General features: G+C 45.8%; 1 protein-coding gene across 7 annotated transcripts in view; it reads right to left on the reverse strand.

Moving 5' to 3' along the window:
• Window positions 1-15,403, reverse strand: part of TNPO1 (transportin 1) — a 167,836-nt gene that overhangs the window by 38,446 nt on the left and 113,987 nt on the right. For all 7 annotated transcript variants that reach the window (XR_007356564.2, XM_048849314.2, XM_048849316.2 and 4 more), the window contains 2 exons: window positions 5,520-5,745; window positions 1,626-1,797 (listed from right to left, as the gene is read on the reverse strand). Coding sequence is in view for 6 of the 7 variants with exons in the window: in XM_048849314.2 (XP_048705271.1) it covers window positions 1,626-1,797; window positions 5,520-5,745 (398 nt within the window). In the remaining variant the exon portion in view is untranslated. The remainder of the gene's footprint in view (window positions 1-1,625; window positions 1,798-5,519; window positions 5,746-15,403) is intronic.

The raw sequence follows: 15,403 nt of genomic DNA on the forward strand, positions 1-15,403 counted from the left end.
CTCTCTCTCTCTCTCTCTCACTCACACACACAAAATGTACAACCAACCCATGGAACATATTGCCACAAAGATATCGAGTTCCACAGAAGAGTTCAAGAACAGGACTAAACAGACATTTCTATAAACTCATACTGTTCAGCGCACAAGTTTACCACTAATTTTATGAGGGCTAGCCAGATACAAGGACAAGGGAACATCCATGTTATGTGAGAAAGTGTAAACAGAAGCACCTAATCTTTCTCTATACTACAGCTATAGGAACAGCAGCAGCAACCTTTAACACTTTCCATAAGGGGGTGGGGTTGCACTCAGAGGCTTGGTATGTGAAAGGGGTCACCAGTACAAAAGTCTGAGAACCCCTGCTATACACCCTTAACACTGAAGCCAGGTGAAAAACGCTACCAACATTGAAGGGGTCGGGCGGGGGGCTGGGAAGAGGAATACAATGAGAAACCCCCATGTCCAGTCATCCAGTTCTCCCCCACACAGAAAATATGACTAAACAGATAATTGGCTGCTGCCTTTTGAAACATTTACTTTCACAGCCTGTACATAGCTAATGGTTTTTGAAAGGAGCTGAGAGAAAGACTTGTCTTAAGCACTCATTACAAAAATTTTAGCTTAGGAAAAATATTCTGCAGCAGAACTTGCTAAGCAGGGTTCTACAGTCCCAATACATGAGCGTCTGTAGGTCAAGCGGCCTTAGGTTTCAGCATGGTATTGAATGACATTTTCAAAAATGCAGGCTAAGCACAATGCTGAGTATGGTTTAATATTTTAAGGTTCTCATTAAGGTCCCCACCTACTACAACGGGAGTTAGATTTAAAGAAATTCAATATCACAAACGTTAACATTTCACTAACCCTATACCAATGGTTCCCAAAATTTAACCACCTGCAAACCCCTTTCACTAAATTGTGAAATCCTCATGAACCCTGTCCTAAAAATGACTATTTCCAGGGGTTTAAGTTTAAATCTCTTCCGCACTCCGTGGGGCTCCTGCTGCTGGATCCCACCAACCGCCCCAGTCAACTGAGCTTGGGCTGCAGGTCCCACTGACCGCCGGGGCTCGGGCTGCCAGCCCCAACTGCCCAGGCCCGCTCTTCCTGGGGCTCGGGCTGCCAGCCCCATGCAGACCACCAGGGTTCAGGCGGCCGGTTCCACCGCTGATGAGGGCAGGGTTCGGCCTGCCAGCCCCAACTGCCCTGTCCTGCTCTCGCTGGGGCTCGCGCTGCCTGCCCTGTAACCAGGTCCCACCTGCTGCCTCCAATGCCCGGGGTCCTCTCACCACCATTAGTGAAATTTTTCTGGCGAACCCCCGTAACGTTCTGCGAATCCCAGTTTGGAAACCGCTGCCCTATACACTGACTGCATTTAAACGTGTTCTTTTTTAAAAGATTCTATAGGTATGATTCCCCCTATATTTAAAACAGAAAATATTAGTACACTTAGTAATCCAAGTGCATCCTTGCGGCAGTGTAAAAGAAAGGTCAGTGTTTTTTTTATTATATAGATTTTAATAAAGTTTTCATTTAAAATCTTATACACTTTACTGCAGTAGGACAGTCATGATGTTACTGTTTCACTACGACAATGATTTATACATAATACAAATGATACTTACTGGTTTGTTTAGATGATGTCCTACAGAATCTGCTAAAGTTCCTATGGCATCGTAAAGGATGAGAAGATTCTTATGCTGGTATTTACTAAACGCGAAGACCAGAGTGTCAAGTATATATGCAAGGTAAGGAACAAGCTCTGTACAAGCCTCCTCTTCTAGAGTAGCAAAGGCACTAAGGAGCAAAACAACAAGTCAGATTGTTAAATCAGTATAATTAAGAAGGTGACATTTCCATTTAGATGTGATTTCCAGTTCAAGAAGATCTACTCTTGCTAGCTCAATGAGGGCTAGGTGTGCAAAAAATAGAATGTAGCCACAGCAGTGAAAGCATCTGGAAGGGCTAACCAATCCATGTGCCTAGCATCTGTGATGGGCGCACACTTGGGGCAGCTAGCCCCTGCTCTGCTACACTTTATTTTTAGCACACTAGCTCAATGATAGCTAGAGCGAGTATGTCTCCTTGAGCTACCCCCACTCACAGTGAAGATATATCCTTAGATAAACGGTTTGCCCCTTTAAAATTAATCCAAAATGTGTTTCTACAATGGCACTGATATCCAGGCAACCAAATCTTGCAACTAAAAGTTTAAAAAGGACCAAATTCTAACATTTCTGGTGAATATAAAATTCAGACAGACATTCTCTTAAAGCCTATCATGCATATGGGGAAAACCAGAAGTACTATTATAAGTTTAGCTACAATGGGTTAACTGAAGCAGCAGGAACTCTGTGACAAAAGCTGTTCATCAGTTCAGTTATATAATGGGGTATTTATTTGTACTATCACAGCACCTATTTATTTGTACTATCGCAGGCCAGCTCCACTGTGTCTGACAATGTCTAAACCTAATGAAGAGGCAGTCCCTGCCCTCAAAAGCTCATGATCTAAAACAAAATGGATATAAAAAACAGACGTAGAGAGCAGAAGCGGCAAAAAATTCAAATGATGAGCCAGTAGAGGGAACAGATTTTTTCCCAGTATTGGGAAAAAGAGCAGTTTTACACAGACACACACTGTCAGGGTTCCTTCCCCACTCTGAACTCTAGGGTACAGATGTGGGGACCCACATGAAAGACCCTTATTCTTACCAGCTTTGGTTAAAAACTTCCCCAAGGTACAAACTTTGCCTTGGCCTTGAACAGTATGTTGCTACCACCAAGCATTTTAAACAAAGAATAGGGAAAGACCACTTGGAGACATCTTTCCCCAAAATATCCCCCCCAAGCCCTACACTCCCTTTCCTGGGGAAGGCTTGATAATAATCCTCACCAATTGGTACAGGTCAACACAGACCCAAACCCTTGGATCTTCAGAACAATGAAAAAATCAGTCAGGTTCTTGAAAGAAGAATTTTAATTAAAGAAAAGGTAAAGGAATCACCTCTGTAAAAGCAGGATGGAAAATACTTTACAGGGTATTCAGATTCAAAACACAGAGGATCCCCCTCTGGGCAAAACCTTAAAGTTACAGAAAACAGGAATAAACCTCCCTCTTAACACAGGGAAAAATTCACATAAAACAAAACAAAAGATAAACTAATCTGCCTTGCTTGGTTTACCTATACTGGTTGCAATATTGGAGACTTGGATTAGAATGGGTTGGAGAAGATGGATTTCTGTCTGGCCTCTCTCAGTCCCAAGAAAGAACAAACTCGTAAACAAAGAGCACAAATAAAAGCCTCCTCCCCCCCCAGATGAAAGTATCTTGTTCCCTTATTGGTCCTTTTTGTCAGGTGCCAGCCAGGTTACTTGAGCTTCTTAACCCTTTACAGGTAACAGGATATTGCCTCTGGCCAGGAGGAATTTTATAGCACTGTATACAGAAAGGTGGTTACCCTTCCCTTTATATTTATGACACACTATATGCAGTTAGGCTCCAAGGGAATCGAGATGGAACATGCCATTCCACAGGTATATTTACACATATGACTGGATAGCAGAAAGATTTTATTGGCCTGGATTGTGTCAAAAAAGTACCAATTAATATACTACAGTCTGTCCTGGATGCTAAAAAGTTAATCCCTTTAGAAAAAGTGATCATGCCCCTTTTCTACCACACTCAGTTATAGAATGGCCATTTTCCTACATCACAATGGAATTGTAGCACACTGTAGATGGGCAGTGATTATGTTACTTGGTACCCACAGGTATTCCTCCTAATAGGCATTAAAAAGCCAGCAGGTTAGAATTGTACAGGTACAACAGTCCCTTGGGCTGGGGATACCCAAGAAGTTTCTTACTGGCAAAGAGACAAGTTTTATGTTTGGGGTTATGTAGAAATTACACAGATCTGAAAATAGGCAGTATTATATAACATTGGCACTTTTCAGTGTGGTAACTGCTCCAGGCCTTGAAATCCTGTCTGCTGCACAGGGAACAACATTTTCTGCAATGCTGCATCTTACACTTTTGTGCAATTTGTGAAGATAGCAAATAAGATGCCTGAAAGACACTATTGACACTACCACTCTGAATGACCAAGCCTGGTTGATGTCCCAAGGCTTCACATTTTTCACAAACTCACTCTCGGGATTATTTTTCAAAGGATGTTTGATTTCTAAATGCTGCAAAAACTCTGAAGGGCTCATACCCTTAGCATCCAACACTTCAGAATATACTACAACCCATGGTATTGGCTCAATGTATGTAAAACCATGCTTCTTTATATTTTTTCTTGCAAGCCATCACTATGACAGTTTGCCACTCATTATTTCATGAAATAATCCAACTTTCCCAATTATCCCTTTACCACTGCCCATGGTTCTCCGTGATTACAGCTACCAGAGCTCTAATTAACTGTACATTTTGTCATTGCCAGTTTGGATTACACGTGCGTGCATAATAACTTGTGAAGTGGACATTCTGATATCAGCAAGTTCCTGCTCATTCGATAAAGGATGGAAAGTTATCCCTGTAGGAGGGCAGGGAGAAAGGATTTTATGTGAGCAGCAGATCAGATTGGCTAAACAGGTGGGTAGGTTTCATGAAATAAAAAGGAAAAATGTTTAACAAGTTTTGTACTTGAAAATGTTTTGCTGTAGTATGTTGTGTCTGTTATCATCTATCTATTTTGTAAGAGTAAGCTCTTTTGCACAAGGATGTGTCTATTCAATTTTGTATAGAACCTAGCACAATGGAGCTCTGGATCCTGGCTAGGGCCTTTAGGTATCAGGGGAATACAAATACAATTAAAATAGTAAGTCCAAGCACCGGAGGATTATAAATTTAATACTGTTTTAGTAGCAGAGGCTCTCACAGCCTGCTGCACACAATCATATCCAGCAATAGCCTACACTGAAAAAGTTAGTAGGGTTCCTGGTTACAAAATCTAACGCAGAGTTGTCCATTTTAAGGAGTAATTTTAAGTTTGCTGAGTTTTTAAAAATAAAGTTATATTATTGCACAGCCTCTCAAGACCTCCTTTCATGGCCCCTGCAAGAGTTGTGACCCACAATTTCAGAAATCCTGAGTCAGACCTAATCTATTTACATAATTCTGTTATAGCATTATTTGTCTTTCATTTTCATTGCCACTGACCTTGCACATACAAGAATGCAAATCAGTAACAAAGTTAGCCTTCCCTTTTAAGGCAAATCAAAATTACCACTTAATAATGAAAATCAGGTACTGCATACAGACAAAATTTCCCTTATTGTAATGAAGTTCTTTAGTGCAGTAATCAACACATTTAAAGATCAAACTGGACAGCTCAAAATCAACTAAAATCACCAAGAGGGACTTATGAACCCTACCACATTTGGGGTAAAGTTCACTATACAGAGAAAAATATTTTAAAAAAGGTATTTAGGCCTTTTAATTTATTTTTTAAAAAAGTTACTGAAGTACTTATTTTATGCAAACCAAGTACAATAGACAATAACTTTCTTGACTTACCTGCAGGCAGCTTCTTGTACTCTCTTGTTGCTATCGAGGATACGTTTTAGCAACTCTGTCATTAATGGCTTCAAGTACGTATCTGGGGGTTGACTAACTACCCAGTGTGCATAGCGGCTAAGAGTCCAGCATGTAATGGAGCGCACAAGAGCCTTTTTATCAGAGAGGCACTGAATAAGGTGAGGGATTAGTTCAGGAAGATATGGAATCATACCCTGCATGCAACCTACAAACACAAAAATATGTAATGTAAAATACTGCTGTTAGAAAGGCTTAAAATAACTCTGGCTTAATATTTCTCTCTTCACTGAGACATTCTGAAAGGTGCCAAAAAAAGGAGACTAAATCTTGCCAATATGCAATCAAGCTCATCAGGCCTGGAACGTCTTACTATCTGTACGACAACAATTTATTACTTTTTGCAATTTGTCAATCCATTTTCATCCAAAATCATCAATATTATCCACTGCTCCCATGATACTCAAAAGCCTTGGTGTGCTAACGGTAGTTTAACAAGCACATCTGCTTAATAAAATTAGTTTGCAAGTTTGTGTTAATTTACTTTTGTTTGATAAGACACAGACGATTAGCGCCTCAGTTATAAGGATATGGGCTACAGTTCCCTAAGGGTCTACTCCTTAATGGTGGATCATTAATACTGCCAGTTTTCTGTGTTAAGGAGAGTTAGGCTGTCCTACTCCCTCGCTGCTCTCCATTGGAAGTATCCAACACAGAGATCAAGATCACTCCTACCAATGTCCCTACCCTTTCAATTTCTGAGTAGCCGCCGCAGGGAGCAAAGCTGCCTAACTGCTTTCAGCCCAACCAACTAGTACCATATTTCTTAGTCCACAGGTGCACTACACAGTTAGGACCTGCTTTTCCTCTCTTGGGAGCTCTGGGAAAAAGAGGGGAGAAAGAGTAGGTGAACAGAGGTAGGGAGAGACAGACAAGATCAGTCAGACAATACAGGAATGATGATGAATGAGCAGTAGGCATTTATGCAGGAGACTCGACAAAACAAGACATATCCATTAAAAAAGGTTGCCGTTAAGCAATACAACTGAGTAGAGCTTGATGAAAATTTTTGGACAAATAGTTTATTTACCAAAACTGCAGTTCAGAGTTGACCAAAACCTATTTGTGAATTTGACATGAATTCCTCGAATAGTTTTATTTAGAATAAATAAATGAAAGGTGGAGAGGGAGTCCCCTAACCACTGGACGATAGAGTCACTCTCACTCCCTGTGGCCCAATTAATATTTAAATTATTTAAACAAAAATAGAACAGCTTCAACAGGAGAAAGAGAGAGTCCCACCCCAATCACCCTGTGTCCCAGTAATTAGTATCACCCCTCTACTAAGTTCAAATCCCTGCTCCAAATCAGGCAGAATAGGGACCTGAATCTGGATCTCCTACATCCCAGGCAAATCCTCCAACCACAGCACTATAGGGTATTAGGGCACCAGTATCTCATCTCCCCCAGTGGTTTTGTAAATAAAGTTTTCAAATTTTCTTTGAGTTTAAATATAAAAAAAAAGAGTGGTCAACTGTCCAAAAACTAAACAAGATATTAAATTTCAGGCCAAGCTAAATGTTGAATGTGATTCGAAAAAAAAAAAACTGTTGCCTACCTTTTGTAAGTGTTGTTCTTCGAGATGTGTTGCTTATCAGTATCCATAGGGTCGGCTGTAGCGCCCTCTTGAATGCCATGCTTATGCGTTGGTATATTAGGCACTGCCAACCCTACACTCTCTCAGTTCCTTCTTGCCAGCTCGTCCAACAGAGGGATAGAAGGGTGGGCAATAGAATGGACATGAGCAACACATCTCGAGAAACAACAGTTAAAAAATAAAGTTACTCATTTTTTCTTCAAGTGCTTCCTCATGTCGATTCCATTCTAAGTGACTCAAAAGCAGTATCTTCAGAGGTGGGCTCAAAGTTCAGTCTAGCGGCTTGCAGTACTGCTCTACCGAAGCCAGCATCGTCCGGGGCCTGCTGGGTAAGTGTGTAAACGGGATGTGAACATGTTGACGGACAACCAGGCAGCCCCCTACAGATGTTCTGGAGAGGCACTTGGGCTAGGAAAGCTGCAGAAGAGACTTGCACCCTGGCTGAATGGGCAGTTACGATCACCAGAGGTGGAACCCTGGCCTTATCGCAGTGAATACAGGCAGTGATCCAAGAAGAAATTCTTTGAGTGGACACTGGATAGCCTTTCATCCTGTCAGCCACTATGACGAATAATTGCGTCGACTTGTGGGATGGCTTGGTCCTTTCAATGCAGAAGCCTAGTGCCCTCCTGACATCTAGGGAGTGCAATCTACTCTCCTCCTCCGACTTATGCAGCTTTAGAAAAAAAAGATAGGTAAGTAAATGTCCCAGCCTATAGGAAACTGCGAGACCACCTTGGGCAGGAAAGCCAGGTGTGGCCGCAGCTGGACCTTGTCCTTGTAGAAGACCATATGGGGCAGTTCTGAGGTAAGTGCCCTAATCTTGGACACCTGGCGGGCAGATGTTATCACAACTAGTAACGCGACCTTTCAGGACAGGCGAAGGAGAGAGCAGGAAGCCAGAGGCTCTAAGGGGGGTCCACTGAGCCATGACAGCACAAGATTCAGGTCCCATGATGGAACGGGGTCCCTGACGTGCGGGTAGAGGCACTCGAGGCCCTTGAGGAACCTACAAGTCACGTCCTGGGCAAAAGTCGACCTACCCTCAAGCAACAGACAGAAGGCTGAAATAGCAGCCAAGTGGACCTTGATAAACAAAAGGGACAGGCCTTCGAGCCAGAGGTACGCCAGAATCAACTTCAACGACACCTCCTTAGGCCAAATACCTTTATTCGAGGTCCAATAAGCAAACTGCTTCCTTTGGGTCAAGTAGGTCACTCTGGTGGAGGGCTTTCTGCTGCTCAACAGGACCTGCTGGACAGCGGCCGAGCACTCCTGCCAAGGATCACCTTTGCCCTGTCCTGCTTGATTTTCATGAGGACTTTGTGAATCAGAGACACCAGAGAGAAGGCGTATAACAGAGCCCCTGACCATGGGAGCAGAAAAGCATCTGACAGGGAGCCTCTGTCGATCCCCCAGAACAAGCAGAACATGTGCTGGACGCGAACAGGTCCACCTGGGAAGTTCCCCACCTCCGGAAGATGAAGCTAGCCACTTCCAGATGGAGGGACCATTTGTGGCGAGACGAGAAGGTCCTCATAAGGCGATGTGTCAAAACATTCCTGGCGCCGGGAAGGTGCGGCTACGAGATGGATGACGTGTTGTATACAGAAGTTCCAGAGCCTGAGGGCTTCCTGGCAAAGGGCAGACAACCTGGTCCTGCCTTGCTTGTTGCTATAGAACATAGCCGCCGTACTGCCGGTCAGAACCTGGACCACCTTGCTTTTTATGTGAGGTAGGAAGGCTTCGCAGGCCAGGCGAACCACTCAGAGCTCCCTGATGTTGATATGAAGGGAGCAATCATAACTCGACCAACAACCTCGCGTACTGAGCTCGCCCAGTTGGGCTCCTCACTGTAGGTCCTAGGGTCACTGACAGGGATGGAGCCACGAAAGGGAACCCCCTCCTACACCGATGCAGGAGTCCGCCACCATGTGAGTGACGACACTACGTGGTCCATGACCCTGATCACAGAGTCCATGCTGTGTCTGCTGGGGACATAGATCAATGCCAGCCAAGCCCATAGGGGGCCTGAAGCAGAGCCGCACATGCCAGACCACATAAGTGCAGGCCACCATGTGGCCCAACTATCATAGGCATGTGAGTGCGGTGGTGAGAGTGGGCTTGCATGCATGACATCAGTTACGCCATGGCTTGGAACAGAGCTTCAGGGAGGAAGGCTCTGGCCTGAAGTAGAAGCAAGGACTGCTCCAATTAATTCAGTGTTGTACAGGCATTCAAATCGATATCTTCTCATTTATCAACAGCCCCAGCTCGCGACAGTTGGCGCAAACCAGATCAAGATGCCGCCGCACCTGATCCTGGGACTGGCCCTTTATTAGCCAGTGGTCAAGGTACGGATAAATTTGCACCCCTCAGGTAAGCAGCCAATGGTGCTATGCACTCTGTAAACACTCTCGGGGCTGACAAGAGACCAAAGGCTCTCGACTTTCTGAACGAGGAGTTGCTCATGAGAAAGTTCCCTGAAGAGGGACGGGAGGGGTTGGAAGGAAGGGAGGGCCAGCCTCGAACTGCAGGGTGTAGCCCAAAGATATTATGAGGAGCATCCAACGGTCCGAGGTCAGCGTTGACTAGACCAACTATAAGGGGCGAAGGCGGTTGAGAAAGAGCAAGGGGGGTGGATCCTGTGAAGTGACTGGGGCACGGTCCACAGGCGCATCCTCAAAATGCCCGTTTCTGGCTTCCCTGGCCTCTGGAAGAACCAGGCTGGGCAAAGGAAAGGAAAGATGAAGGGTGATGCAGTTAAAATCCTTTGTCTCTGTCCTTCTTTCTGTAGGAGCTGGACCAGGGGACACCCCAGGACTCGACGGAGGCGGACAGAAAGTCTTTCTAGCCTGCTGAAGAGCGTGAAGGCCCAAGGAATGGAGGGTGGTACGGAAATCTTTAAGAGTGTGGAGCCATGCAACAGTCAGCTCCGAAAAGAGCCTAACTCCCTCAAACAGAAGGGTAGTCTGCATCTCCTGGGACAACGGAGAGTACCGTAACCAGGACCTGTGTCTCATGACCCCCACAGAGGTGACTATCCTGGCTGCCAAGTCTGTAGAGCCCCACACCATCTGGAGGGCAGCTCTCGCCACTTCTTTGCTTTCATCCACCAAGGTGGCTAAGTCCTGGGCTCAGTCCTATGGGAGGCCCTCCTTGCTGATGGAGTCCCACAGGCTGAAGTTGTACTTGCCTAGCAGGGACTCATGGGTAAGACACCTGAAATTACAGGCTGGCTGTCGAATACATTTTTCTGACAAACAAGTCCAGCCTCTTTGCATTTTTATTTTTTGGCACGCCACTTGCCTGCCCCTTTCATTGACGGCAGACATGACCGGGGATCCTGCTAGAGGATGGGTGTACAGGTACTAAGACCCCTTTATGGGGACATAGGGGGAACTGAAGAGGGGGTCTGCCACACAGACTTGGCAATTTTAAGGGCCCCTAGGTGGATGTGCATTGCAACACGGGCCGGGGTGGAGGAGGGTATAACATTAAAGAAGTCTGACTCCTCCGCTAGCTCCTCAACCTCCAAATTCAGGTTGGCAGCCACCAGCAAGGCCTGTGCTCTTTGAAGACATCTGAGGAGGAGCTGTTTGTTTGTGAGGGGCCCGCCACCACTTTGTCCGGAGACTACAAAGATGACTGCACAGTTGGGGGAGGGTCTGCTTATCCTTACTCGTCTGCAGATGGCTCCTTGGGCGTCGGGGCCACTGTGTTGCCCCCAAGTTGGATTTGGCACCGTGCTGTGACTTGGGTGCCAGCTGAGCCAGGGGCAGCTTGTCAGATACACCCTGGGAGGAACGGTGGGACTATGGAACCGACATAACAGGTACACCCCACAGGTTCCAGTAATGCCACTGAGCAAGCCATTGCCACTGCCTCCACCCTGCTGCTGCAGGAGCCACACCGGTCTCATGTACTGGTGGCGATTCACCTTTTAAAGATGAGGGGTTCAACTCCCCTTCAGGGTTGGACCATTGCCCTTCTGGTGACCAGGGCAGAGCTGTAGATGCCTGAATCTGCCGACTAACCCTCGCCAGCGACCAGTAAGGAGAGGGAAAAAGACTGGTGCCTGCCCGAAGAGCAGTACTGGGGAGCTGGAGACCAGTGCCACAACCTGAAACAATCCCGCACTGGGGGTAATCGACATCTGGGAGACCGCCTAAGCAATGGTGATCTGCGCCATGGCGAACTCTGGCAGGAGACCCAACAGTACCATGGGTACGTAGATCAGAATAGCGACTCAGGTGTCCTGTGCCTCACAGGCAGAGACCTTAGCATCAGGAACCTGTCTTCTAATCGGGGACAGAGACTGAGGTGCCAGGATCCAAGGCCTGCGGTCCGGAGATCAGGGACGCTTTGCTGCTTTAGGGGGCGATCCCATAACCAGCTTGCCCGTAGATACCGGGGCCTTGGCCTGCTCCATCACCTGGCTTGGTGTCTACGGTGCCCGTTGGCCTGATTGCTCTTTGGCCACCAGGCCCGTTTTGGGCACAGATGACCGTACTAGGGGCTGAGGCCTCCAGCCACTCCCAGAAGTCAGAGGTGGGATCCTGGCTGGACTAGGAGGTCCAACCGCAGTAGTACCCCCAAGCAGCTCCGACCAGACACAGGTCCTTTGCCTGAAGCCCCCTTTTTCTCCAATGCTGATGGGCCACTCAACTTCAACTGCTTCTTAGGCACCGGGGAGGGGGAATGGTGCTCGGAGAATTCTGGTGCCGGTAGTGCACAACATGCTGATGCCGAGGTACTGGGCGTGGAGTCTGAACAAGAGTGCTCTGAGGTAGGACAAAGCACAGCCTCCAGGAGGAGGGCCCTCAAGCAGGTATCTCGTTCCCTCTGAGTTAAAGGGTGAAAGTTTTTGCAGATCCTGCACTTATCTTTTTTGTGGGACTCCCTCAAACACTTTAAACAACTCTCGTGGGGGTCACTAATGGGCACTGGCCAGCTGCACAATGAACATGGCTCAAAGCCAGGGGAACAGGGCATGCTTCGTCTGACGCGAAGTCCCAGCTGGGACTACTCCTAAACAACAACTATAATATTTAACTTAAAGGTCTAACTAAGTACGTATCAACTAACAACAAAGGAGACAGAACAATGGACTGTAAAAACCCCAACACTCTAGCGATGCAAGACAAGGCACTCTGACCAACTGTCATAGGTGGTAAGGAGGAACTGAGAGGGTGTAGGGTCAGCAGTGCCTAATATACCAACGCAGGAGCACAGCACTCAAGAGAGCGCTACAACCAACCCTACGGGTACTGCTAAGGCAAAAATCTCCAACAACTGCACGTGGGCATGCAACCTTTTTTTTTCCCCCTACTCTTTGAGTGCTTGCTCATGTCAATCCCATTCTAGGTGGCTCATAAGCAGTATCCCTGGAGGCAGGCTCAGAGTTCATGGTCGTTTGGCTTGCAACACTGCTCTGCCAAAGCCAGCATCGTCTCAGGATTGCTGGGTAAGTGCATAATCAGATGTAAACGTGTGGACAGACAACCAGGTAGCAGTCCTGCAGGTATCCTGAATTAGCACCTGGGCCAGGAAGATGCTGGTAGAGGCCTTGCTCTCTGGATACCGGGAGAGCCTGGGAAGGCATCAGCCCTGCCACCAGTCCGGATCCCCTACCACTCCCTGGAGTCGGTGCTGGATCCTTCAGGGGGTTAGGAGACCCTATCAGGGGTGAGGGGTGGTCGTCCATATGGCTCCAGTGTGGGCTGGCAGCCCGAACCGGATCAGTTGCCCTTCTTGCTCTATGCCACGGAGCTGCTCTTCTTTGACCTTTTCTTAGGCCCCGGCATCGAGCAGCAGTGCCGGGTGTAGCCTGGCGCCAGGGGTGTGCTGCACACTGAGGCGCTGGGGCAGAGTCTGACCAGGAAGGTTCAGATGCCAAACTGAGAGCAGCCTCCCCTCAAACGGATGTCTCGCTCTTTCCGAGTTCTGGGACGAAAGTTCTCACAGATGCGACATTTCTCCTTCACGTGTGATTCCCCCCAAGCACTTGACGCAGCTGCTATTGGGGTCACTAACAGGCATAGGCCTGTTTCAGTCAAAGCAGGGCTTAAAACATGGAGACTGGGGCAAAGTCCCCACTGGGACTCTAACTACACTCCTTAACTACTGTAAAACTATTTACAAGGCCTGAAGGCTTGAAGACTGAAGTAGAAGAATCACTAACCCTTGCTAGGCAAGGGAAAGGTTCTCTGACCAACTACCATGGGTGGTAAGAAGGATCTGAGAGGGGGTGGGGCCAGCGGCGCCTAATATACCAACGCATGAGCACAGCACTCAAGAGGGCACCACAGCCGGCCCTACGGATACGGCTAAGGCAAAAAATCTCTAATGTCTGCGCATATGTGCACACCTAGAATGGAATCGACATGAGCAAGCACTCCAAGAACAGTTTTAGTTTTTTTTTGTTTTGCTGATAAAACCAAAAAAAAAAAAATTAATTTGTGGTCTAGCCAAAATGAAATTTTTTTGATTTTTTCACACAGTTTTTAACTGTGAAAACAACGAGGAGTCTGGTGGAACCTTAAAGATTAAGATTTATTTGGGCATAAGCTTTCATGGGTAAAAAACCCACTTCTTCAGATGCATTCTTCAGATGTCTTTAAGGTGCCACCAGACTCCTCCTCGTTTTTGTGGATACAGACTAACATGGCTACCCCTCTGATACTTGACACAGTTTTTAAACTCTGAATTTCCAGAAGTCAGTTGTAGAGTAAAACATACACATTAATGTTTCAACATCCAAGGTAGGATGAAAACATTTCAACACCTTATTCTGCCTATATACTGAGAGCAAATTAAGCTTTGATCTTCCTTGCTTTTTGTTTTCTAACATATCCTTAACTTTTACTATCTTTTAATATCAGTGAAGGTGGTAAGTTTGTAAGTGCTAGACTTGAGTGTAATTCCTTGGCTATATAATGGACTCAAAATGACATTGTTCTAAGGTTTGAGACTAGCTACAGCTACATTAAGCCCTAAATCAATGCCAAAAGAAAGCACTGCTAAATTGGAGGAAGTAACGGGTTGTGTGTCAGTTTAAACATCAACATTTCATGAAAGACTAGGGCTAGAAATATAGGATGTATACCATAAAAAAACCAGGAAAACCAGCTGGGAAATTATACAAAGTCTCTAACCCTCAGAGCTGGCTAAAGTACTCTATTAAATATAATTGTAATTGAACAGAGTGGGGGAGCAAGAGAGTAACAAGAAACACTAGATTTTCAAGTGTAGGTCACTTTAAATATTTTCCATAATTTTGTTGTAATTAGTGAAGTTTTATAATCATTACTCAGTTTCACATCCCCACCTCCTGAGGACATGGTATTGCTTTTATTGCATGCACTGCAGCCACAAGCAAGTTATTTTCCGCTTCAGTCCCCAGCTGCCAGGGGAAGGGGAAGGTGGGAGGGGGGTTGTGAGAACCAGAAAGGCAGGGGATATCCGGAAGGTCCAGTCACCAGGGCTGCAGATGCTAGACCCCACTCCTCCCGTAGCATCCCCCAGTCAGGTGCCTCCCCCATTATTTTTAGTAGAAGACTGACAGGTCACAGGCTTCCATGATTTTTTGTTTATTACCCACGACCCTGTCCCTGACTTTTACTAAAAATAACCTTGACAAAAATCTTAACCTTACTGATTACACAAGAAGTGATAGTGATAAAAAGGGATGAGTGGGAAGGAGAAGGCAAGGTGTTACAAGAGAAATAGGTGATAAGTCTGTAAGACATACCTTGATGGTGATTACTGTTTTTTGTTTAAAGAAAAGGAATACCTGTGGCACCTTAGAGACTAACAAATTAATTTGAGCATAAGCTTTTGTGAGCTACAGCTGTTTGTTTTAAAAGGTACCCTTAATGAGTAGATGAGTTTTTAGTAGAATCTGAGTACGATGCAGATAGCAAACAGCTTTTAGAAGGGCATAACAAGCAATGTGGAACGTGGTAGACATATTTGAGAGAAGATGATGAGAGGAGGCTAGAGTCACAGCTGGAAATTTATATTTTACCAACACAGACACACTAGTATTTTAGAAGTCCAGTATCTTTGGGCTATAAACACTTAGGCATACTAATAAGCCTTCCCAGGCACTAGCCCTGAACCAGTAATCAAATCAGAGAGAAAGATTCCAATCCTTGCAAACAGCTAGCCAAACAGAAATGTCATGTAAGGACTAAAATATACCAAG

This window comes from Caretta caretta, chromosome 5 (genome assembly GCF_965140235.1).
Source record: "Caretta caretta isolate rCarCar2 chromosome 5, rCarCar1.hap1, whole genome shotgun sequence".
In the NCBI taxonomy this organism is placed as follows: domain Eukaryota; kingdom Metazoa; phylum Chordata; order Testudines; family Cheloniidae; genus Caretta; species Caretta caretta.